At 42.2% G+C, this 26,594-nt stretch overlaps 2 protein-coding genes across 3 annotated transcripts in view; both read right to left on the bottom strand.

Annotated features, from left to right (window-relative positions):
* The window catches only part of arhgap36 (Rho GTPase activating protein 36), a 106,633-nt gene extending 103,783 nt beyond the window's left edge, over nucleotides 1–2,850 (bottom strand). The window contains exon 1 of the mRNA XM_050066551.1: nucleotides 2,599–2,850. Within this exon, the coding sequence (XP_049922508.1) occupies nucleotides 2,599–2,697 (99 nt within the window). The 5' untranslated portion in view covers nucleotides 2,698–2,850. The remainder of the gene's footprint in view (nucleotides 1–2,598) is intronic.
* A 6,995-nt stretch (nucleotides 2,851–9,845) lies between these two features.
* Nucleotides 9,846–26,594, bottom strand: part of nhsl2 (NHS-like 2) — a 56,262-nt gene continuing 39,513 nt past the window's right edge. For both annotated transcript variants that reach the window (XM_050066545.1, XM_050066544.1), the window contains exons 5-9: nucleotides 24,905–26,012; nucleotides 22,879–24,037; nucleotides 22,363–22,678; nucleotides 20,368–20,485; nucleotides 9,846–19,668 (exon numbers count right to left, since the gene is read on the bottom strand). In XM_050066545.1, coding sequence (XP_049922502.1) covers nucleotides 19,329–19,668; nucleotides 20,368–20,485; nucleotides 22,363–22,678; nucleotides 22,879–24,037; nucleotides 24,905–26,012 — 3,041 coding nt within the window. In that variant the 3' untranslated portion in view covers nucleotides 9,846–19,328. The remainder of the gene's footprint in view (nucleotides 19,669–20,367; nucleotides 20,486–22,362; nucleotides 22,679–22,878; nucleotides 24,038–24,904; nucleotides 26,013–26,594) is intronic.

Raw genomic sequence — 26,594 nt, 5'->3', positions numbered from 1 at the left:
AGCGACCACAAGCATTACGGGAAACGGGTAACAACGAAACCTAAGGCGGCAGAAGTCTGAGTACGGCAGATGGGAGGGGTGGTGGATGGGTCCAACAACCACTGACTTTCACCCGAGAGGCCAGTGTTCGCTTCCATAAGATTGTTAGGCCAAATCCTGTTCTTTTTATCAAAACCCAACTACGTGCATTTGCAGGCTACATGTAACCACTTGCGTTTGTTGTTGAAGGAAAAAAACATCAATTCATGGTGTAATGCACTTATTTTGAAAGAGACTGTATGCAAACGGTAAATTTCCTGTGAAAACAGAGGTGTATTTTAAAAACAGGCAGAACTTGACACAGCAACCCAGAACGTCAACAACCAACCCACCCAGGGTACCTTACATGTCGTATCTCGACATGGAAAGTCCATGACCAAACGTCGATATGTGACAAGGTCGGAGTGAGAATGTGTTGGAAAGATGGACTTATCAAAAAGAGAGTCTAAAAGAGAGTCTGACAATAAGCGAAACAAAGCATGTATCAATATCGGTGACACGTTTCAGACATAGAGAGAAAATGTTGCTAATAGTTTGGCCATCTGCTAACCGGAGCCAAAGACTCACAGCTGTGACTTAATGTTCATGTTTCTGTACATGAACGTTAGCTAGAGCCTCAATCAGTGTGTCCTCCGCTTCAGTCCCCGCTACAGACAACCTCACTGGATGAAGAGCGGGCAGCAGTTTCGGAATCAGACCCCTAGTCAGCAGCTGCAGCAACCTTAATCCAAATAGCGCAAGCCCCAGCTCCAGGGGATCGGACAGCACCAACTCCCTAAAAGATCAGCAAACTTTCTGTTGCTGCTGTTACACAGGTTAAACCCGGTGCTGCTGCTGGCCACCGGCCCACTGTGATTGGAGTCTCTACAGCTGCTGACTGAAGATTTGCTCCTGAGCTGCTGCCTGCTCTCCTCCCAGGGAAGCAGGAGTGAGAAGAGACTGTGAGGTGGTGAATAAGACAGGTGCAACTGTACACTGAAATAGAATTAAATAAATCAATGTATGGGAAACAAGGGTTTACTGTATGAAGTGTGTGCATATGTCTGTGGTCATCTGATGGGAGGGGCTTTATCTAGGCCTACTCCAGCTTTTATGCATCTTCAGAGTGATTTCGAATCTCATTCTGCGTTGCTATATTAAGTTTCCCTTAGGAAAAACAACATACTGCAGTGCCATTAATAATGTTATTCTTCACTCAGTCAGCGTACATTACAGTGAGGTCTAACAGGCTACAGGATAAATGCAATGTTGATTATCAGCAATAATTTATCTTACTTAAGAACTACACAGAGGAAAGGCTCATAGGAAGCAGCATAAAAACATCACGCAGCGCTTCAGTTGTAATTAGTACAGATTTAGACCATTAGTTTGGAATACCTGGAAAGAAATAATCAAGATAAATCATCTGCACAACTGGAGAGATCTATCATCTAACATAGGCGTCTACAGCAGGTCAAACACCACACATAGTTTAACATAAAGATGTTTCCCATTAAAACAACATCATCAAATTGCCCAGTGATAATTACATATGCAGATAATGCTCCCTCACTGCAGCTTCAGATTACCTTTCCATACTGGAGGCATAAAGATACTGACGAGGGAAAGGGGAAGAATTACAAGCTTCAGGAAATTTACTCCAGGTTTCCATGCAACCACAAAACACTCGGCACTTCCTTCTTTCTTTGTATTTGTGAGCGAGGTAATCCTAATATTTTCCTCTCGCGTGCAATCACCATTTATTACCGTTATGGCGAACCAAAAGGAACACAGCTGCCTTGTTTCTTTTCTGTCTCGTGTATCAGAATCTAAAAACATATTTCCACGAGTTTGGTGGACAGATAGGCGGTGAGCCAAGGAACAACTCATTGGATTTCTGGAAGTTTTTACCCACAACTATGAAACTAACAGAGGTGGAGCCTTGATTTCCAATCCCAAAGGGGGGGATTTACAATATTTGCACACCAAGGAAGAAGTGATTTGACTTTTTAATTTCACAGGAATTATGTGTTTGGGTGGAACGGCAAAGCTGGAGAATGGTTCATAGGAATGATTCAGGATTACAGCTGAGTTTAATGGCAGCGCAATAAAAGGACAGATGATAAAAGGAGTACAGGCCACGTGGGACTGATAAACAGACCTTTAAATCACAAGGATCATACTGGTGTATAATCTTAGGCGTTAAGTAATCTTAAATTTACACTTTCTAGAAGACTGAGATGGATTTTAAAAAGTTTCCACTCTACTTTGACAAAAAACAGGTACCTGCTCTCACCACAAAAACCCATTTGGTTTCCAAAAATCAACCAATTTCAGCAGGAACAGCCTTAATCTTTTTCATTACACAGCATTATTTCAAAGCCTGTCAGCAAATTCCACATAAAATGGGAGAAATGGAGATGGTGGCATTGCACGGCAACCAAAAACACCAGGCAAACACACATGCACGCACATGCAGAGCCGTAAACACACACACACACACACACACACACACACACACACACACACACACACACACACACACACACACACACACAAGCAGACACAATTGTTACCCACCACATAGTAGAAATGCATGTCTGGTCGCAGAGGTCGGTCTTCTATGTGCACAGCTGGAGGTGGAGGAGGAGATGGTGTCGGTCCATCCAGCAGGAGCATCAGTCAGGAGTGTTTGTGTGTGTGTGTGTGTGTGTGTGTGTCCCTCAAAGGTACTCCAAATAATCAGGATGTTTAAAAAAGCCTTCCCCTTCTCTGACTTTTTCTCCTCCTTCTGCTGCCTTCTTTCTTTTCTATATTGCTACTGTCTCTTTACTCCTTCTTCTTCTCCCCTGCACTTGCTGTTACTCCTCCCCTCTTCCTCCTCCCCACATGACTTCAGCCCCTCATCCCTCCCTTTTTCTGTTATGGTTCCACTTCCTCTCTTTTTTCCCCTTCCAGTTGCAATTTCATCTCCCAGTTCCCCCCCACCCCTCCCTTAACCCCTCCTTGGCTTTGTAAAAAAAAACATTTTCTTTCCCCTTCTTCTTCTTCTTTGGTGTCTATTTTTTTTCTTCTCTTTGTCTTTTAAAATTTGAGAAACATCTTTTAATTAGAGACACAGCATGAGGAGTTAATTTCCCCTCTCACTCTTTCTGTCTCGTTCTGTCTCACTGTGTTGATTGCAGATTGCTGTCAGTACTTCCTGTGCGAGCCGCTGCGACCACTGTGTGTGTGTGTGTGTGTGTGTGTGTGTGTGCGCCTGTATGTGTGTGTGTGTGTGTGTGTGTGTGTGTGTGTGTATGTGTGTGTGTGTGTGTGTGTGAGTCATAGATAACATGGCATGCTCTCCACTGTCAGAAACAGGAAGAGTGGAGCTTGGTAGTTTGGCCCTGATGAGAGGACCTTCCCCCGTGTGTGTGTGTGTGTGTGTGTCTGTGTGTGTGTGTGTGTGTGTGTGTGTAAGCTGGTTCAGCAGAGTAATTACTGTAACAGCTTCAAAATAAAATGCTTGAGTTTAATAACATGTCCTTCTCCCTGCACTGCGCTCATGTGTACGGACACTCTTTCACACAAACACACACACACACACACACACACACACACACACACACACTGACCACCTTTAAAGTGCTCACAGTTCATGACCCTGACTAATATCTATATGTAAACAGATTTAAAGCTGTTTGTGCCACATTATCTGTATTGGATACCCATTAAATACATCAGTGTTATGGGTCAGCTTATATTTCCATTTAATTCTGACAATATATTTGATGCTTTGTGTTCAAAACTCATCTAGAAAATTGTTTCTTGTTCAAAGGAAAAATACAAAATCTAGTTTATTAACATTTTTCTTAATTAACATTTCTACTACTGTTTTTTTCTAAGACTCCAACACACCTCAGCTTCAACACCACATCCACATATGACTTTCTGTTCGACAAAAACTCTTAAAATCTTAAAAGAGCAACTTAAACAGCAGCTGAAAATCTGGTTTCTGCTGACCTCCAGTGGTTTACCTTCTCACAGTGTACCCAATTTGAAATATTTTTCAGCCAAGTACCCTCGGACCAGTGCAAAATATTTTTGGTAAAAAAAAAAAAATGCCTATACATAGATGACAATAAAATGAGGTAAAACCCTATATAACGTATTCCTCCTGATACTGAGGGTATTTTCTTAGCCCTGTTTTCGCTTTCTTTTTTCACTTCTGTCTCCATGTTTCTCCATCTTCATCTGTCATTCAGTTTTGAAGCTAGCCTCCTGGTCACAGTGAACAAAGGTAAACGTGAGCGTGATTGCATTTGTAGCGGCAGTTGACAGTTTACGATGTCAGTGAAAATAGTAATATTTGAGTAATGTGGTTCATCAAACTTATATGTATATTCTTTACTGCAATAATACTGTAGTATAGTTGTTGTAGAAATTGGGCACGACTGATGTTTTTTAAAGTAGAATTAAAAAAAAAAAAATCTCAAAAGCCGCCTGCAGTACTCCAACGTACCTCTAGGTGTACCCCATTTGAGAAACACTGTTCTAACAGAGTGGACACTTTCAACCCATGTGAGTGGTAATACTCTGCTTTTCAGCCTTAAGTTGCTCTTTATATATATCATATATTATGATATACACTCACCGGCCACTTTATTAGGTACACCTGTTCAACTGTTCATTAAGGCAAATTGCTAATCAGCCAATCACATTACAGCAACTCAGTGCATTTAGGCATTTAGACATGGTCAAGACGACCTGCTGAAGTTCAAACTGAGCATCAGAATGGGGAAGAAAGGTGATTTAAGTGACTTTGAACGTGGCATGGTTGTTGGTGGAGTATTTCAGAAACTGCTGATCTACTGGGATTTTCACACACAACCATCTCCAGGGTTTATAGAGGATGGTCCGAAGAAGAGAAAATATCCAGTGAGCAGCAGTTCTCTGGGTGAAAATGCCTTGTTGATGCCAAAGGTCAGAGGAGAATGGCCAGACTGGTTCAAGATGATAGAAAGGCAACAGTAACTCAAATAACCACTGGTTACAACTAAGGTCTGCAGAAGACCATCTCTGAACCAACAACACGTCCAACCTTGAAGCAGATGGGCTACAGCAGCAGAAGACCACACCAGGTGCCACTCCTGTCAGCTAACAACAGGAAACTGAGGCTACAGTTCACACAGGCTCACCAAAACTGGACAATAGACGATTGGAAAAACATTGCCTGGTCTGATGAGTCTGGATTTCTGCTGCCACATTCAGATGGTAGGGTCAGAATTTGGTGTAAACAACATGAAAGCATGGATCCATCCTGCCTTGTATCAACGGTTCAGGCTGCTGGTGGTGGTGTAATGGTGTGGGGGATATTTTCTTGGCACACTTTGGGCCCCTTAGTACCAACTGAGCATGGTTTAAACACCACAGCCTACCTGAGTATTGTTGCTGACCGTGTCCATCCCTTTATGACCACAGTGTACCCATCTTCTGATGGCTACTTCCAGCAGGATAACGCACCATGTCACAAAGCTCAGATCATCTCAAACTGGTTTATTGAACATGACAATGAGTTCATTGTACTCCAATGGCCTCCACAGTCACCAGATCTCAGTCCAATAGAGCACCTTTGGGAAACCTTCAAGAGTTTTACCAAGAAATTTCAGTAATAGAACGTCTTAAATACTGACAAAGAAATTCAGCTATACTCCATGTCATGTGCTCCTTCATGACTATTCTCTATCTTCTTCACCACCTTTTCATTACTTCAAGTATATTAATATATATAATCAGCTAGATGAGCGCTAGTTTCACCTGATCAGTTTGTTATATTTATGCGTTCTATAATTTAATGTATAATTTGTTTAACTTTCATTGGGCCACAAAAGGTTGCACTGACAATAAATAGGCACTAGGTGGCTCCAGAGCCCAGTAAGAAAATAGCAATACAACTGTGTGTGTGTGTGTGTGTGTGTGTAGGAAGGATGCAATTTACTGAGCGGATGTCATTACAGAGCTGGAACATGAAACACTAACACACACACACACACACACACACACACACACACACACACACATACACAGACTCAGACACATCACTATACTTGTAAGGACCCTGCCCCTAACCATAACCTAAATATAATTCTTACTTTATCCCTAAAACCAGGTCCTACCGCCCTTTGAAGTGAGAATCAGACAACATGTCCTCACAAAGCGTAGTGCTCTAATTGGTCCACACAAAGATAGCACTTCAAGCGCACACACACACATACACACAAAGTGAGACAGCCTTGAGAAGCCCGGGACAGGTAATTATGTGAGTTTGTTTCTGCAGTGAACGCTGACTCCGCTGCCTCTTGGAGGTGAGTGCAGCTAATTATGAAAACAACCGTCTTCCCCCGGAGCTCCGACAGCATTCACATTCTTAATGGAGACACGGATACAACTGAAGACTCTCCGCAGGCTGTGAACCTGCATGCAAACTGATGCTTCCCAAATAAAAAAAATAATAAAAAAGTAACAAGTGCAGCACTGATCTGTATTTAAAGGATATTAAAGGGAAGTTCCACCCACACAACCTCAAAACTGTTTATTATCAATCTTTGTTTTTCAGCATATTCAAGGAGTTATTTTGGGATGATAATGTGTCATTATTCACCTTCTGGGGCTTGAATTTCAATTTCATCAACACTTAATGAATAACAATGAACAATCAATATATAACTAACTTCAGTTTCATGTTTTATTAACCCTTAAATGCCCTAAACTTGGGTGTTCAGTGACCCAGCACTTGAAGTACATAATGCACTGTATGGCCAAAAGTATTTGGACACCCCAGCCAAATTTTCCAAGGGCTCATGGTTTGGGCTTGGCCCCTTTAGCCCAGTTCAGACCAAAGATTCGTGATGAGACGAAACCATTTTAGAACGCTGCAGAGAAAAGTTGCAGCAGTGTGAACTGGCAGGACTAAGCTGGCTGATGGTGTCACCTTCAACTCCGCTCGTCAAATCGCAGGCGGCTGGTTTTCAAATGCAAAGCATGTCACCTGTTTGAACAGCCGATTGGCTTGTAGTGAAGTCAACTGGTCGAGTCAAAATGACCGCAGACAGCGTGTTTGCTTGCTGCAGCAGGTGCTCCATCACCGCCAAGCCCTCTGTTTCTGTCCTCACAGTGTGCCAGTGTTGGACAGTGGGTCACTCCTGCTATTCACTGTATCTACTTATGCCCCCTCACACACACATTCTCATTGACTGATGAATCATTGCTGATTATTTATATTATAATGGTGTATTTATTATTAATACAGTCCATCTGATGCTTGTTTTGTTGCAGTTTTTCCGCCCTTATATCACTACTACAAATGCAGCTGTAGCCAGTATCTCACTATCACTATCCTCATTCATATTTTAGGAAGCTACAAATTATATTCAGCCACAAAATAAGCCTGAAAAGCTGCAAACAGAGTGGAGGCACAGAGAGTTGTTGCATAGAGATGATACTCCATCTCATCTAGTTGCATTGGTGTGAACCAGCAGTTTTATAGAATGTTGCAGAACGACGCATTACAACCAGTTGCCTGTCTCGTCTCAACTAGTCTTGTTGTGAATTCTTTGGTCTGAACTGGGCTTTAGTTACAACTTAAGAATAACTAAAAAGAATTTCTTTTTTTTTTTTTTGGTACTTAACACATAATTACATAGATTTAGTAACCTGGAAATCCAGATGCTCCGCCCCTAGCAAATTCGAATTTGCACTGCACGGGGATCTAGCCCCGATGAGCAGAGCCCGGTGAATCACCATCGGACCAATGAGATCAGTCTATCTGACAGAGGCGGGCTCTGGGCGGGCGTAACATGATGATGACAGCGCTGTGTCGTAGGAGACGAAAAGTAAACAGCCAAGATAGATAGATTGTGTCCATTCAATTTAGCTTTGGAAGAAACGCTAAGCCGACTACGAAAGAGAAGACTGCCCTAGAAGCCTTCGTTTCCAGGAAGGACGTTTTTGCCGTTTTACTGATGGGATACGGCAAAAGCATAATATATCGGTTAGCCCCACTGTTCGGCAAACAAATGGGGCTAACTGCAATGAATATGTCACCTTTTTTTTTGGTCTGATTGGCCATCGTGCTATCCAATTGCGTGCGGCTGCATTTAATATGCCTCTGTTAGTGCCGCCCCTTGGGTAGGAAGGGTGTATGGGTGAGGGCCAGACTCAAAATCTTTCTAGATTTGAGTCTGGATTTCCAGGCTATAGATTTAGATGCAATGTTAACAGCAGTAATACATGCAATATGTGCAAAAGACTTGTATGAGTTTGAAATTAACATAGAACAAATACTGCTATTTCCTGACACCTCCTGTGTGTTTCCACAGACCATTAGTACATTACATTTGCACATTATTATGTAGCAGATATTTTTAAGTGCTATATTGTAACTGGACTTGCTTGAGTTTCTTGAAGACCTTTCACCTCTCATCCAAGACACTTCTTCAGTTCCTTAGAACTGGACTCAGGACTGAAGAAGCCTCTTGGATGAGAGGTGAAAAGTCCTCAAGGAACGCAAAGTCCAGTTGCCAATGATGCAGCTATTAAGATTACCATGGCCTGGATGACTGAGAATCTTCATGGACATCCATTTATTTACGTGTGGTTAATGAATGGTTTGGTTTCCACACAAAAAATACTTGGTTATGGTTCGGAAAAGATCATGTTTGGGCTTAACAAACCCTATTTGGGGCACAATCCCTGCAGGAAGAGCAGCAATGTTATGGCAAAAAACAACTGGTTTTATTTGTTAGTCTCAAACAGTGGTCTGCAGGTTGGCAGGTGTCTCGCCTGGGTATTACATCACTTTAGAAATGTTGATATGATATGCTACGTATGAAACATTCACATGTTAATTATACAGGGTTTGCAGAAACATGCAATGCCAGTATTTTCTTCTGGTGACTGAGCTGTCTGTCCTCTTGTGGACCTCCATAGCCTCTGAGACAACAGCTCAACTTTGCACATCATCACGGCCCCTGGTGCCAAGCACATGTTAACACTTTGTATAAATATAAAGTTCATTACCCTGAAATCCTGAAGGGTGATGTAAGTAAAACAGTTTATAGCAGCAACCACTAAAACACTATGCAGAAACCATAAGGGCCTTAAGGTGCCCCCTCTATTTTTTGCCCCATCATGTAGAGGAGACATTTGCCCCTTCCTACTGCAGTCCCATTTTGAGATTCAAACATGGATGTATTTTTATATACAAATTCAGGATTGGTTCCTTTAGGAGAAACCAGCAGGATTCCAAATTTCCAAATTTGTTCAAAAGGATGTTCGAGGTTGTATACTTAACAAGCAAGCATGAAATCTAGTCTAACTGTGCGCAGCAGTTCTTCTCTCCTGGGTGCCAGCTGGTGCAGGATAAACCACAGCAAACCAAAAATATCAAAGTTCCAGCACACACCAGGATACTGTTTTATCAACAGATTACATTAAAATCAAAAAGGAGCAAACTACGCCTTTCGCACGTTGCTTCATCAGATTCTGAAAATCTGGCGGGAGCTGTGGGAACACAGATAGTAATGTTTCTTTCATAAATAACCCTCTGCTATATGAACACGCATAGTAATTTCAAGACAAAATGGCCTAAATAAGTAAACATTAATTAAACTTTGGATCAAGAGGTTTTAGTCGGCGTCCCGTGCTTCAGATAGAAACACCCAATTAACTAAAGTGTTGTTGCCTCCTCAGGGAGACTCATTAATACCGATTCAGAGAGTAACCTTGAGGACTAGCGGGGCAGAAAGCACAAACAACAGTGGGAGAGAAAACAAACAAAACATTCCTTTTTTTTTAAGCAAGAAAAATAATTTATTTATAATGATATAATAATTTCATCACATTGGCATTGCATAGCTGCAGAAGGAAGCGTTTGTGTGAGACGCTACCTCGCAGCTACAGAGCACACCATTGGATGGGGCGGGGAAACAGAGGTTATTCAATACATACACGGAATATTCCTTTAAATATGTCTTTTTCAATGAGGAATAACAAAAATAGAATAATTCCAATAACTCTGTCTGTCTCTCTTTCTCTCTATGTCTCTCTAATTATCATCTCTGTGTCTTTATAAGCTGCCTGTACAGCCCCTAAACTGGGGTTAAAATTGGGTTGGGGGTTTGTTTAAGTTTGCTTGGTGTGGCAGATGGGTGGGGTTTACCAGTGAATGATGTGATGGGCATCATGCCTATTTCAAATATCCAAACAGTGTAAACCCCACCCATCTGCCACTCCTAAAAACAAATGCAAGCTACTCTTTGGCCCAAATCTGCAACCATCACCCCTCTTTCTTTTTTCACCCTCTTTCACTCTCTCGTAACGCAAAAGGGACCCCAGAAATAGACTCCATCAAGGCCTTCTAAGTTTTGGTGTGATTCATGATTTTGTACAGCTCATCACAAGTCAGTGGAAGTCAATAAAAGTTGGACTGGTTGCACCCAAAGCGACAAAAAGTAACACCTGAAAAACTCAAAGAGATTCCTCATTGCCATTGGCTTTCAGTGAAACCTACAGTATTTGGGGCAGCATGTACTGTATACACATCTGATGTTGGATGCGCTTTAATCAAATTTGGTGACTTTCATGAGAACATTTTCTGATATGATCACATGCTGTTCTGTTTTTGCATGATTTGTCTCTTTGAATAAATGTTACGAAAGTATTTTTTTGTATTGTGTTTACTCTCAGCACCTATTACAAAATACAAAATTAAGTTGATGTAATTAAAAAAAATTCTGCAATTCATTCGCTGTACATACATTTTATATTTAAAACCTAATGATAAAATAAACTTAATTCAACATAAAAATAGAAAAATATTGAAAATAGTGTTCTTAAACTACAACAAATGTGTAAAATTTACTTAATATAATTAAGTTGAAGTGATTATAATTATTGTAATTGTAATTATCCAGTACTGAAATTTAGTGAATACATTTAAATACATAAATTTGAATTCTGTTTAATTAAAAACAAGACAACTTGATTTAAATCAACAAAATTAGTGCAAACTCTTGCCACTTTTTTTTTGGGGGGGGGTAATTTTTAAGGAAGTATCAGTTTTTACAGTGTAAATAGGATGAGTTATAATGTAAATATAAATTTTCAGTGGTAATGTTTTTGGGCTTTGGGATGAGTGCCACTATGTTGTGATGAGCTACAGCCAAAATATCCAGGTTTTGTATTATAGGTGGAGTTCTGCACTGGCCAAAAACGTGACACCCAAAGTTACAGTATATTTGTGAAACAGTCACAGTTAAGAACCAAAACTACGTGGTCAGGTTAAGAAAGAAGATCATGATTATGTTAAGTATAAGTTAAGTTTGTTACTATGACTCTTGGTTTTACACGGGACACAAACATCAGTCTTCTGGGTAAAACTCCTGTGTTTGTTTGACCCATACATCCACCCTGACCTCCTACCTCCGCAGGCGTCATGCAGACATTGTTGCTGTTTATACCACGTCACCTGACTCCTTTTTACTTTCTTTCTTCCGTCTGGATATTGCGAATCTACTTACAACACATGATAAACATGATTTTACACACTAAAATGAACCTGAACATGATACTTTGTAAGGTTCTGGGTGGGTGGCAGAACTTGTATTCGTAGCATGAGCTGTTAACTTTATAAAAGTGCAGTCCTTTGTAAAGTTCTCAAATTCTCAGGTCATATATTTGCTGTGATGTGTTTGCTGAATGTCAACAACTGCTTTTATTTTAAAGCTTTTGTGCCTGTTGTGGCAGATTTCTCTACAAAGTGGTAAATAATAGTTTGATTAATGTAAGTGTTTGTGTCTTTGACAGATTATATTTGTTAGCCCATACTGCAGTGAGTTGGGGTTCACTTTGTTCTGGAGTCTGACGTCTGAAGGGATGTTTGATTTGTTCATGCTGATATTGCATTTGGAGTCGTTTCTTAGCTCTGTTCATTATCCTTAACAAATGACTGTAAACATGTCATTTACACAAACTTTGTTTAACTTATTCAGATAAACCTTTCTGTTGGCTTTAGAGAGTTTTATCCTTGCCTGAACTCCAAGTCTCCAACTTCTTCTACACAGCTTTTATTTATGTCTCTTAGCAACAGGTTGCTGTTTGGCTGCTCTGTATCTGCAGAGACCAACTGTAAAATTAAACCAAATTAATTAACGAGCCATTGCAGCGCTCTGTGCTTTTCGTGCTTTCCCGTACCTTTTTATCATTTTGTAGGGAAGTGAAGGAGAGAGTGAGAGAGAGGGAAAAGCTTTTAACATGATTACTCCTCTGAGTCACACGACAGCTGAGAAGAAGGGAGGGAGGAGGTGAAGGAAAAGATGATGGAGCGTGTGTAAATTTCAGCGTGGTAATCCCCACATTCAGCAAAATCAAACCTTTGCTCCACACCCTCATTCCCCCTCCTTCCTCTCTCCCCTACTCCTAAAGAAGGGATAATGGATTAAATATTCAATATATTTCTAGTGTCAGCTCTCTTTTCACACTCTATATAAATGTCATTTTCTAATATAATATGCTGTCAACATATTTTAGAGATTGGTAATTTAGTTCTACAGACATTTCTTGGAGGCAGAACTGCTCTTCTGGCTAAAATATTCTCACTGGTTGGTGTGTCTGTTTGGGAAGAACTCAACCAGATACACAGAGGACCAACTGTTCCCATTTTAGGTAAGTTTGTTGCTAGTAGACCTAAGAAGTATCTGAAATATGTCAACAAGCGGGCAGAAACACAACCAATGAGATTATCTCTTCTTCCAGTGCAACTCTGCCTCCAGAAAAAAAACAATCTGTAAAAAAAATTACATATTATTCTCAATATTAAATGATTGTATCCCTACAAAAGGGATATCACCCTTTTTTACCAGTGTACCCATATGTTTCTTTGTTTGTACCTAAACTCTTCTGAAAGACTGTCAAACCAAATGTTTCCTGTTGAAGAAATCTGCCGTCTGTCTACACAGGAAGTAAAACTATGGAAGCAAATAAGTATTTGAATTTTAACAGCCATTCAATAAGTAAACAAAAAATATTTTACTTTGAAAATCAATTCAGCTCTATGAAATTAAAACCTCAAATATAATGATTTGCAATTTCAAAAGCTGAATCTGAATATAGTCTTTTCGATGTTCAAAAATTCAAAAAAACAAAAACTTCCTCACTCCTCAGGACAGGATAGGCTGGGTAGCCTGGATGTTGCCATTTGAAAAGTTTGAACTTGAATTTCTGGATCTGAATTTAATAGGGCTGCCCCCTAATAGTCGACCAAACATTTGTTGACCAGAAAGGTCATTAGTCAGCAAGATTTCATTGGTCGCTTACTCTATTAGGAGCTGCGCCTTGCCATAATAAATCAAAACCTGAATGACTGGACCATGTGGGAATTTAATTTGAAAGGACAGACACAGGAAGTGGCCACGCTCAGCAGTCAGACAGGGGTCAGGTTAATTTCCAGGGCTGGTACCTGCGGTTATTCCACAGGCTAGTTAATAACATGTCGGGCAGGAAATCCAAAGTGTGGGATCATTGTGAGAAGGTGAAGGACGAACCCAAGGTGATATGTAAACTCATCTTCATTGGTCGACTACAAACATGACGTATCATCTGAAACATGGAAGTAGCTACATGCCCATTAGCCACTTAGCACAATCATTACTGCTTTGCCCACAGCGTCATTAACAGGCGGCTCGCTCAGTGTGTGACGTGCACTTGTAGATAAAATATAGGCCTATATTAATGAAGGTTCATTAGTACGGTTTTGTATTTCTCTGTAATGTAGCACAGTGTTAACAATGTTACTGATACTATTCTTTCTCACACCCTGAACTTAGTATTGTAAACATGCAGGTGACTAGTTGACTAATGGCTCTAAATTGTTGACCAGGAAAGTTCTTAGACGGGGGCAGCCTTAAAATCTAACCAACTGAATGTGAGCAACCTGGATCTTAATACTGATACTGAACACTTATTTGCTTCCATATAGATCCAACACAATGGTTTGTTGACCCTGACACACACAGAAACACGCTGACACATCGTATCCTTTTACACCCCCATTTTTAGATGTGTCATGCATCTACACACCACATTGTACTTTTCGACAACACACTGTTCCTGTTATTATTGTGCTGAAACAACACATCCTCTGTCTCCTAACACTCTGCTCATATCTCTCTTCTCTGTTTCCACATTTTTAACAAAATCTATTGGGCTTAGTTCAAATTGTGTTTTGGAGTTTTTTGATCTCCCTTCCAGCTTCACTTATCTGATCTCAGATCTGTGATCGCTCTGAGGGATATTGCTCTGAAAGGGGAAAAATATCACCACACTGCCGCACTCTGCATACCTGTACATGAATGCAGATTTGGGCAAATATTGGTTTGGTTAATACTTAAAATATCTGAGTCACTTGAGGCACCAGATTTTCGAACTTTTCATTACAGTTCAGATTCAGATATAACATAAATGCTCCCTTTAAATCTGTTATTTTGGCCAGATTTTTGCAAAGGTTGTTTGTGTATGCACTACCAAGGCAGCTGAAATGAAAAATAATTATAATGAAATTAAAAAAAAAACACAGCAGGCGCTGCAGCAACACGCCCACAATTCAGTATACAAGGCAAACAAACACAGAGTTTTATAGGTTTATCTTTTTTCATTCACTAAATATTTAAAACAAGCGTCACTTGACTAGTCATCATAAATGGTGATAATTTATGCATTTTTAAAATCGTCGTCTTTTTTTCAGGATGATGGAATACCTGAAGGACTGTTGTAGGGAAGAGAGATGCGTGTGAAGGAGTTTTTTTTAACTCTCCTGCTATGTGTGGTTCCTCCTTTTCCATCCACTAGGGGGAGCTCTGACTCAATAGCACCGAGGGATAGTTTCCCTCCTCCCTCCACACGGTCCATCCATGCAGGGGATAAGTCAGGTGTTAGAGCTGAACCACTGCTAATCCAAAATTCTCCGACCGTCCACACGCTGATCCAGAACTGAGGGTCGTTCGGGGGTTAAATACCACAGGGTGTTTCGTTCACAGTCCGAAAGTAAAGGTCCTTTATGCAAAAACACATTCAAACCCTGCCTGTTTCTGTGTTTGCGCACAGATCCCATCCATTCACCCATGTTAAATCCATGTTACACTCAAAAGGAAAAAAGTATAAAAACTCAGAGCAAGAAAGAGAGAAGGCAGAAGATAAGCGCTGACAGAAAGATGTTTGTTTTGCACTCTCAAACTAAGCACAGCATCTATTTTCTTAACAGTCATTCATTGACATTCATCCGGTGTCGTGTCGTCTGCCGAGCTCAGATGCATAGACTGAATGCAGAGAGAGGGAAGAGAGAGAAGAGAGATGGGAGAGACAGGGGAAGGTTAACAGAAAATGGGGGAGGGTCAGGGAGGGAGGAAAGGATGGAGAGAAGGTTAAAAGAGGAAAGGATAGAGAGGCGGTGCTACGTGTAAAAACAGAGAGAGGTTGCAGTATATAGGCGAGGAGAGAGACGGAGTGTGCTACTGTATGTGCCAGAAGAAGAGTGATTACAGGAGAGAAAAAGAGAGATGATGCTATATGCAGAGAGACAGATGGAGTGTGTGCTCCAGCAGCGATGAAAGGAGGAGAGGAATGAGTGGAAAGGAGGAGGAGGAGGAGGAGGAGGAGGAGGGCGTCGCAGACCACCACCTCACCTCCGAGACGAAAGATACAGAGTGTGAAAAACGTGCACGGAGGAGGGCAAAACAAACAAACTATTCCTGTAATGTCACTCTGCGACAGTGCAGACAGATGGATTCTCTGGCTAGAGCTGTAGGAATCTCTATAAACAGATATCTGCATATTAATGCAGAATCTGTTGACAACAGGACAAGATTTTGGTATCAGAAATGTTCTGGTTTCCATTTGTGGTGGTTTGAAATCTGGAGAGTACTGACATATCACGTCTGAGTGGGCTTTGCTTGGATGCTAGGAAACAGATCCTGTGGAGAGGCGGAACGCATTAGCCGAAATGCAGTCTCACAGGGGACTGGCCATTGTTCCGACTGCCCGAATTTCTGGAGCCCTGTTAGTCCAAAAAATTTTCCCATTGAACTGAAAGCCCATTTTGCTGAAAGCGCGTTATCCAAAAAACAAACACCCATGACTCTGAAGAAGTTTAGTTTCTCCAAAAATACACACTGCCTGTAGCTAGACAACCCAATCACCAGAAAAAATGTTAGACTTGTACATTTGTACAGTATTTTGTAGCAGGTACGCTGAAACTTAAGGTATCTTAACGACACTGTGGTGAATGTGTGGGTAGGTTTGGGCACAAAGTCCACTTGTTTAAGGTTAGGAAAAGATCCTGTATTGATTTGAAGCAACCACATTAAGTGGCAGAAAATCGGGTTCGGTGGACTAGGAAATGCCACAAAGGGTAGGTAGAACACCTGGGATAGGTGGCCCAAATACCACAAAGGGTTGATAAAAACACTCAGAATTGGTGGCTAGAACACTATTGAGAAACTGCAACTAACTGCAGGGAGTGTGCATTGTTGGAGAAACAGGACTTTTGAGCAATGGGCGTTTGTTTTTGGGATAACAGGCTGTTGGAGAAATAGGCTTTCGGTCCAATGGGACCTTCTTAAGACTAATGGGGATTCGGAATTTTAGGCAGTCTGAACAATGGAATGGCATCATCTTGAAATACACCAGTTATTGTGTGAAGACAATTTAGCCTTTAATTAATCACATGTAGATATCCATTTATAGAGTGCCATGACTCTCTTTATATAGCATCTCATGTTGCCAATCGGACTGTAAACTAGGGATGCATGATATATATCCGATATGCCTATATGTAACAACTCATTTGACCAATAACTGAGACCAATATTGATGTATCCACTTTTTTCCCTACCTAATTCTATCATCAAGTCTCTTCTATAGTGGAATTAACATCATAATATTCATGCATACTCTTATCGTGATGGCCCACCAGCAGATGGAGACATGAAATAGAATGCTTTTCAATGTACGTAATAGTCATTCATTGTGCAAAATACTGTATCCGTATCAGCGGATACCAATCAAGTGCCGATATATCATCGTGCATCCCTACAGTAGACAATGACGAAGTCTTGGCCTGAATATCCAGATATCGCTGGCTACATCGGAATCAATGGAATATTGGCGCTTACCCCCATATGCTAAATCATTTTCAAACCTAGGTCTGAACCTCAGATTGTGTTCCAAGATTGGTGCTGTTATGACCAGGGGGTTCTATCGTCACAAGACCCCCTCATTCCCGAATTCCAAACTCTGCCAGTTTTTCCAGAATCCTTTGGGTTCTGGAATCCTTTTTCCTTCTCTAATCCACTGGTTCGCAATCCTCTTGATTCCAGAAACCTATTGGTTGCGGAATCCCTTCTGATTCCGAAATCCTTATGGTTCTGTAATGTATGGTTTAAGGGGGTCTGCTTAGGTCATTCTAATCCTATCCCAAGGAAGGATTGCGGGGTGACAGGACACACACACACATTCACACACAAATATGCACATGTAGTGAGCACACACACACAAAAATGCCAAACACATAAACAGGCACATGTACGTGCACTCTCTCTTTCTCTTTCTTCTCTGTCTTGTTCTTGGCACTTCCGTCTATACATGCACATGAACACACACAAGCACACAAACACACACACACACACACACACACACATACACACATACACACATACACACCGCTAGGTCCCCTCTGGTCTGTTTGTAGTTTTTAACAGTCCTTTGGTCCCGTCACCAGAGACCAAAATGAATAAAAACCCTGTTTAATAACCAGGCCTGCTTCATGCTCTCCGTACAGAAACTCCACAGGCAAGATTTCATCTGCGCACACACTCGTATGAACACACACACACTGTTCCGGTCTGTTCTGTTTGTCTTCCATGGCGTTACTCCTTAGTCCGTGTGTGTGTGTGTGTGTGCGTGTGTGTGTGTGCTTGAGTGTGTTTTCCCTCCATGGTGTGGGCAGTTTGTAATCCAAGCTGCTTGCTGCTCTGTACACTATTTTTAGTCTTTGTGTCTGCAAATGATATCCGTTGATAGATGCGTTACATTTATCTTTGTACATGATACATACAGAACAGTCTAATGAAACATGTACAGAATATGGCCATCTAGCATGTGTAGGAAAAATATAAGAAAACAAAAATGTAAAAAAGACTGGAAAAATAATGATTGATGAGAGGCAAAAAATGTAGCGACGCAAAGGGTGCACCATCGAAATGACCTCCGATGCCACGGAAAAAGAAAAGTGCTTGCGTTCCAAATTGCCGTCCATTTGCTCGGTGCTTCTGTGGAATGTTTTGTGAAGGTTCGTGTTCATCGCATGAGCGACAAAATCTGTGACATGCTCATGCCTCATCTTTGGTGGCAAAAAGCCCCCACGTGGTTTTTCTTTGTAAACCCTGCGCTTCATCCGCTCAGATCAGAATGTTCAGTTTTCTGACAATGATGATGCCTGCTATGGTATTGCCTTTACCATAGAGAGAACAAGAGTTATGATGCCCAACGTTTTGGGCATGCTTGCTTTTTCAGATGCATCATCGCACCTTTAATAATTTATCCTTATATTCGCGTAGGTCTACAGGTGTGGGTGCTGTAGCGCTACTGGTTGGAGGATTTCGGTTAAACCGTAGACGAATCATTAGGAGGTCTTGCATCTTCTGAATTTTATTCCATTTATTTCTTGAATTCATTTGATCACTGATCCTCTGTGGTATCCTTGTGGATCAGTATAACTGGTTACAGATTCATTTATATGACCATTGTTGTCATCAGGGACTGTTGTCTTCATTCAGGAGTCAGGAGTAAAGATATCCACTGTATATCCCTATATTTCCTGTGTCTACTCCACCCATCCATCTGTGCATCCAGCCTCCACACTGAGCTTATCCCCAATGAGGAAAACACGGAGCAGTGTTGAAACGTAACCCTAAAGCCTCCAACTTTCAGTGAAAATATAGTGAGAACGAACTTTGCTCTCCACAGATTTCTCGCTCTCCTAGAGGGACCGGTTTGACAGGGAACAATAGTGCTTCAACCATGGGAGGGACCATTTTGTCCAAATATGTGCTCCAATTTGATTGGACAGTGCAAATGGTCAATCAGTAGTTGGAGCAATCCGGTTGGACATGTTAGTCAGAAGGCCCCATCTGCAGTGGGTGGCACATTGTAGAATTGGTTGGTAGCTTTGTCAACAGCAAACGGACCTGGTTAACATCCGTTGACAACACTTCCGTTCATTGATCGTTGGGTTTGCCATTCCCGGATGCGACGTCTCCTCCCTCGCCAGTCGTCGACATGGTGTTTGAAAACTCTGTGACCCGTCGTGCCAGCGGGTTTGTGCTTTTGAGAAGCTCCATGGCGGAGACTCTGGCTCCTCCGCTGGAAGACTTGCTGCCTTTCTTCTGGAGCAGGGCCATGAAGTTCTCATTGCGGGAGCTCGACCTCTGACTGCTGCCTAAGGTCAGATTTCGGAGGTCGCTACCGCTGGTGCTGTGCTTCACCGGGGACACCAGGCTCTGGCGGCTGCCAAAGGAGTCTGTTGGCTCTTTACGTCCCAGAACCTTTCGCTTGGACCTGGGAGAAGAGAGAAGATTATTACTAAAGGTGGAGAGGGAAGATATAGAAGCATATTTAAATTCACCACCATTTCTGACTGATTGAATTCACAATTTGAAATTTACTCCTCAGGCTTGATGGGTTGCACTTAGATTGACATGCCTCCTTTTAGAGAATAAAAGAATCTAAAGCATGTTACTACAGAAGGGACTTTCTTGTAAGAGATAAAAACATTGACTCCTGTTCTTCTTCTCCCCCCTCCTCACCTTTTTTTTCTCTGCCTTTCAAGCTATTTTCAGCCTCATGCAAGGTAAAATCATGAACACTTGTTGCTTAGAGACTAGCTTTCTTGTGATTCTCTGTGTGTGCCTGCATCCATATGTGTGTGTATGTGTGAGAGAGATTCTGAGAAAAGGACAAAAAAGGGCTGCTGGTCATGCAGTAACACACTGTACGTGTAGCTGTTGCTAGGGAACCTTATGCTCCGTCCGCTTTACACCTTTTCAACAAGACAATGCGTCTTTGGTCACATGCTTTGGGTTATAATAAGCAGGCGGACAAGCTTGGCGTTGGCTGAAACCATTTGTGCCATCAGAATAAGTTTATAATGGCACGGAGACGCATTTACTGTAATATTACTGCTTGTAAATACTATATTATGGATGTATACTGTATGTCTGAAATGTGTATTGATGGTATTTGTGTGCATGTTCAAACCTGTGAATAATAGTGAACAGGTCTTCGGTGGTGTGCGTTGCAGGTGTGCTGGCCAACAAGTCGTCGTCTGTTTCCTCGGCGATGTGGAGTACCGTCCTCTCATTGGCTGTTGAGTCATCTGAACAAGACAGAGAAATCCTTTTAAAACATCAAATAAAATGTAGTTTTTGTAAATGACATACTTTTAATTTAACACATCATGTCTATAAATTTCTGCTGGCTTTGTGGTTGTTTGGCCAAAGCCAACATTCATAATACCTGTGTATGTCCCTTGCAATTCATGTAAATCTGAATCAGTTACATTCAGCTAATAATTACATAATAATGATAAATGTCATCTTCGCTGTTACAAATAGTGGGAACCAGCCTGTGTTTTGATTTAGTTCAATTTTAGAGCGATTTGGCTTTGATTTGCTTCAAAACCAGAGAAATCTTCGCTGGCAGAATCAGGAGGTAATGTATCAAATACAGCAGGGAAGGATCCTAATCAAATGAAGCAGCTCTGACAGGTTATCATTGATCACATGTATCTAGTCTGCTAGCTGCTAGGCTAATTCATACAATGTAAAATGCCATAGGCTTGTGCTAAATACATTAGCATGTTGTATTTGTGGGGAAAATGTGTCTTCTGCGAGTTATAGTGAAGCTGATTTGTGTACTTGTGTTTGAAATTGTCTCTATAAGCCAAGTTTAATGTGTGTTTAATGTGTTTTGAATCAACTCAACTTTACAACACTCCAGAGAAACCCCACTGCCGACTAGTGTTTTGGAGGTGTAACTGCAGAGTGACACAGACACACCACCGCACAAGTATAAATGCTCACAATGGCGTAGGGCATGTGCATAGACTATGGCGTAGGCACATGTATAAATCCCACTTCAAGAAGAAAGTAGTTTAAAGAGCGAAAGTCCACATAAGGAGGCAGCTTGAGGTTAGATCAGTCAAACAAAACAGGACTTTTACCCAGGAGACCGGTGTTCATGTCCCGCGTGAAACTAATTAATCTTTTAGTTATAATAAGGTACGTCTGTTCCATTTTTTTCTCCTAAATCTAATTTATGAAACTTAACTTTGATAAAGCTAACCAACAGAGCATTTTGGCTAAACTTAACCCACCTACATTAAGTTCAGTCTGTAACTTTACGTTAAGTTCGTAACATGACGACCCCATTACCAGGGGGCTAATTCATTAGATATCATATGAAGCGTTGAATGAGGATACGTGAAATACTGTGTATATGGTAAGGTTTATTTTATTGTAAACAGCTTCTAAATACACAACCACACCTTGAAATATCTAATAAATGCGTAAGTGCACATATATCTAGTCAACAAACACTGCAACAGTAGGTGAGTTACCAAAATGAACTTGCTGCTAGCAAGCTAAGCCATTAGAAACTGTATCTAAAATGTGGAATAGAAAAGCTTTTTGAGGAAGACAATGAACAAATGAATCACATTTCTTATTGTCTGATGAACTACTTAATATAATAGAATACCTCACTGAAAAAGAATACCCATATTTTTACCAAAACACAGTTAAACAGTTCTCATCTGACCCTAGTAGTTAGCTGTTTAACTTTGTCTCCCGCAACTACATTCACATGACAGAAAAATATAAATAGCTGTCCGTGCTAGTATCAGTTGAAAGCTGTTGGACATGTTTGGCATAAATATTAACACACTGAGTGTGCAGATGGTAAGCAGAAAAGTGTGTTTTAGTGGTTTGAGTTTCTGTGGACATTTTGATCCTTTTATTTAACTTTGGAACTGGGTCACCATTGGAATCCATTTTAACTGCCGCCATGAGCAAAGGACCAAGTTTATTAAAGTCACCTTTCAAACCCACAGGGTAAAAAAATTTGCTCCTCAAAAGTTAAACTTTCAAAGGGGTACTCCTTTTTAATGTTTCTTTTAAATGTTTAAAGTAAAGCTGGAGTTACAGTTTGTGTGATGAAGCCAGAGCATTAATTTCTAAAATCTGTCACCCTTACCTGCCCCAATCCCAGTGCTGGCCATTTTCCCTCCCAGCTCTGTGAGGGAGGAATCCTGCAGCGATGACTGAAGTGATGACTCTTTTGAACTCTCCTCTTCTGACTTGTCATCCAAGTGGTTCTCATCTTGCTCTAGCATATCAGGAACACTGGGGGAGCCGGGTAACTCTTCTGGTGGGAATGCTCCTACAGGAGACCGAAGACCCACAGGGCTTTCAGCCTGTGGGGTCTGACGTTCTGTGCTGCCATTGGTGGAGGAGTGGACCGACGAGGGAAGAAGCAGGACATTCGGCTTCTTGGGGACTGGAGGTGGAACCTGGAAACAAATGAGAAATTAAGTACAGCAACAATTCTGAGACCTGAGTACAATTACTTTAAAAAGAGGATGTTAACAACATTGACAGTCTCTACCTCCATTAACTGTATTTCCACTGTTTGCCTTAATGACATATTTAGTGACCTTAACTGCAATGTTGCCCCTCAAATAAGCCATTTTCAGAGAGATGTCTTTCTCACCTTGGGTTTCTTTTTGTCTGACAGCTCTGCCAGACATGAGATTGTCATCCTCGAGGGGAGGGTCTTGCTCTTGTCCTGTAGCTCCGGGGCCTCCTGGTTACTACAGGGAGAGGGGAGTGAGCCTCCTTCCCCAGAACGGATCTCTGGGTCGACATCAAACTCAGGCTCCAGTGCTGGGTCTTCCAGAAGAGGCTGTGGGTCTGGAAGAGGAGGGAGATCAAAGAGGGACTGGGAGTGGGGGAGGAATTGATGATCATAGGCAGTTTGTGGAATGGTGGTAGAATCTGGGAGACCAGAGGGACTTGTTGTTTGTGGTGGAGGTTTTTTGGGTTTGGGTTTTTTCATGACTTTGTAGATGTTGCCCAGGGGCACTGGTCTGTCCACAGGTGAGGCAGGAGGTGAGTCAAGGGCTAGAGGGGAGGTGGAGGAGGGGGAAGGAGACTTGAGCAGGAGGTTTAGGGGTCGTTTGGGTAATGGGGGCTTGATGGCGACGGGTGGTTTGGGTTTTGGGAGGGTGGGTGGCGGACTGGGATCCTCGCCTAGGTCTCGGTTATGCTGTTCTTCTTCTATGGTGTCAGATGCTCCATCAGGGCAGTCCTCCAAGTCACCACGAGAGACTGAACGAAGCCGAACAGTCTTGAGCTCATTCTGGGTGACAACAGGCAGTGCCTGTGAGGAGCTGGGGCTGATTTTTCCTGGTTTTGCCGCCGTCGAAGTGTCAGAATGTCGTCTGCTGGCCTTTTGCTTTGGCTTGATTGATGACAGCTCCAGATGTGCATTCCCAGGCATCTCAAAGGACAACCTAGACCTCGCAGCCGGGTCCTTGGGCGATGGTAGTGATGATTTTCTTTCTGGGATCTTCGGACGCAACTTACATCCCAATGTTCCTGTTGTCCCTACTGTCCCCTGACCTGCCATTTGACTGAGGGGAACAGTTGGGGTGGGAGTCTCTGACTGGCTGGAATAGCCACTTGATGGGGACATGAGTCCTGGGGGTTTAAAGGGCGAGGAAGCCTTGATGTCTGTTTCCATGGAGAGCTGTGAGGGTGAGGTGGCTCGGGAGGTGGAGGGAGAATCGAGCAGGGACTCTGAGCTGCCTCTGACTTTCATACATTCAATCACTGTGGTACCTGTTGCTGTGCTGGAGCCTGAAAGAGATCTGGAGAAGAAAGGAGAAAAGAACTCAATGCATTTCTAGTTTTTTTTATAGTCAAACATCAAGAAAACTTCAGAGCCAATGCTTAATAATTTCAATTAGAAAACTAATAACCAGGTTAGGCCTGTCAATCATAATGTTATCAACTAATCATACGATAAATGGACATGACCTTGATCATTTTGCTGACCTTGATATTGCCTGTTGTGTTTACATGGGTGTTTATTTACGTAATAATTTTTTTAGCCAACATGATGCCAGAATAAACAACGGTTTTTCCAGACCATTATAAGACTTGGGCGCAGGAATTCTCCCTTTCTAGTCTCTCCACCTCAGCCTACTTGCACAAATCAGAGGAAAAATAAAACTCTTCAAAGGTGACAAAGCATAGTTTACCAGCAATCTGCAACTGTACTTTTGGAGTGGAAGAAGCACAGTCCTGATGGTCGTTAGCTTGCCAAACTGTGGCAACCAGCTGAAAAGTCTGTCGTTTGTAGTTTTACCTTCCAACAACTTCCTCCTCCACTCCCTAAATACACCGGCAAACTGCCTGGCTCCCAAGCTGTCAACCCCCAGAGCAGACACCGGCCCAATTATGGAGGTAACTATGGTGCTCCTGGAGCTTTGCTAAGCTTTTCTATTAGTCACAGGAGACATCACTTGATTTTGCTGTTCTTTGCCAAATTTAGTATTAGGTAATTTTGGGCAACTCTTTTGGGGTACTTTTTTCTTTACATACTTCCTACACATGTTAATTGCATTTTAAAAAGATATCCTCAACAAAAAGAAGTTGCAGGCTGAAACCAGGCTGATAGACAGATTCAAACTGGATTGAGAAACTAGTAAGTAAAGTGTAGTTTCATTTCCTACCTGTAAGGGTCATTCTTCCACTCCCCTAGCTGCCAGTGAGTGGGGAAGGTCAGCTCTGTCTCTCCCTCCCTCTCTGGTGCCTGGACCTCCAGGCTTGGAGGTCCATCAGTACCTCCATGGCCCAGCTCCCGCTCAGCAACAATGGGTTTGGAGGAGCTGGGCAGGAGGAAATCAGGCTGGAAGTCTGGAAAGTGGTCCCTGGGAATGTGTAGGCTTTTTGGCCGGCCATCCCGGTAAAGACTGCCTTCATGATGGATTCTCCCCTCAGCTTCTCCGAGGTTCTTCATAAGAGAGACGCTCCTCACAGGGGGTGGTGGCTTGCGCTTGGATTTCTTAAGTGATATTGAGCGGGAGCGTAGGCGCAAGCGGCCATCAGCACTGTAGTCTGAAGCCGTGACAGAGATTGTGTCTGTGGTGCTGGCACTGTCCTCAGAGCTCCCTCGAGGGTAGAGAAGGGCGTAGTTCTCACCCAAACCAAGGAAGTTATGATGCTGTTGTTGGTCTGTTATTGCCATAGCATTACCATTTCCTGTAGGCAGGATGTTCCCGTCTGGCTGGCCTAAACCACCTTCTGTAAAGCAGAAGGAACCAGAATCCGTGGGCGTAGAAAGGGAACGTTCCCGGAACTTGAAGGCGTTTGCCGCTGCTATGGAACGTGCCGACCTCTCCCGCCCTCTCACTGCTTCCCCAACTCCCCCACCTCCTCCTCCCCTCCCTCCATCCGCTGCAGCCCCTTCCGTCTCGCTCCGCTTCCCCATCATCGCTGTTGCCAGTGAAATCCCTGGTATGTTATTCCCTCCTCTCCCAGAAGGGTTCGACACAGACGTGAATGAACTGGAATGTGAGCTCGCTGGCTGTCCTGAGCTCACTAACATCACCCCGTCTTGCGTCCCTCCTCCTGAATTACCGATGATGGTGTGCTGTTTGGGTGGGACCGCCGGGCCTTTGTTGGTGCTGTATTTGTAAGGTTCGTTCCACGCTCCAGGAGAAAAAGTGGAGCCCTTAGGTCCGTTCCAGGAAGCGGACGGTGTGTTTGAGCACAGCAGCCCAGAGTGGTCCATAGTTCCTGGGTGAAACTGGTCCGGAGCACTATGCTCCAAATTGTTATCTGTGGAGGGGGAAGAGGGAGAATTATTACAACTCTACTGATGAGAACAAACTCAACTGGCCATAAAAACTCTCATGAAGAAATGAACACTCAACAGTTTCTATCTATAGCTGCCCATTTAAAGAACTATTAGACTTTATAGCAGATACACCCCCCTCCAAAAATTAAAAGACATGGACAGAGTATATCACCCTTAACAGCATGTAGTTGAATGTCTTGCTTACTTCTAAAGCTATAACTCCTTTGGATATACTGCACGCTCTCTGCTTGCCAGCTAACTTATATCTGAAAAGTTGTGGACTCCTGCAGACTGTCAGCACAAAATCTTTTACAGAACTTGGCCGTTGATCTCCAGGATTGATTGCATTCTTTTTACTACAAGATGTGAATGTTGGCCCGGCTCTATGCCTTTGGATTAATTATTGAATGTCTACTCATTTTGGGTGTTCCTGTAATTTTGGCCCCTTTTGTGATTGGTTGTTGCAACCTGTAGGTATAGTGTTTGCCATGCTCTGCAGTGAATCAAGAGTCAAAATAGGGTTATAAATTGTTAAGGCTGGGTCAATGTTAATTTTGGTAATT

The sequence above is a fragment of the Epinephelus moara genome, chromosome 17 (genome assembly GCF_006386435.1).
Source record: "Epinephelus moara isolate mb chromosome 17, YSFRI_EMoa_1.0, whole genome shotgun sequence".
Classification (NCBI taxonomy): Eukaryota; Metazoa; Chordata; class Actinopteri; order Perciformes; family Serranidae; genus Epinephelus; species Epinephelus moara.
Note: the sequence above shows the minus strand (reverse complement) of the source record. Positions and strands in the feature narration are given on the sequence as shown.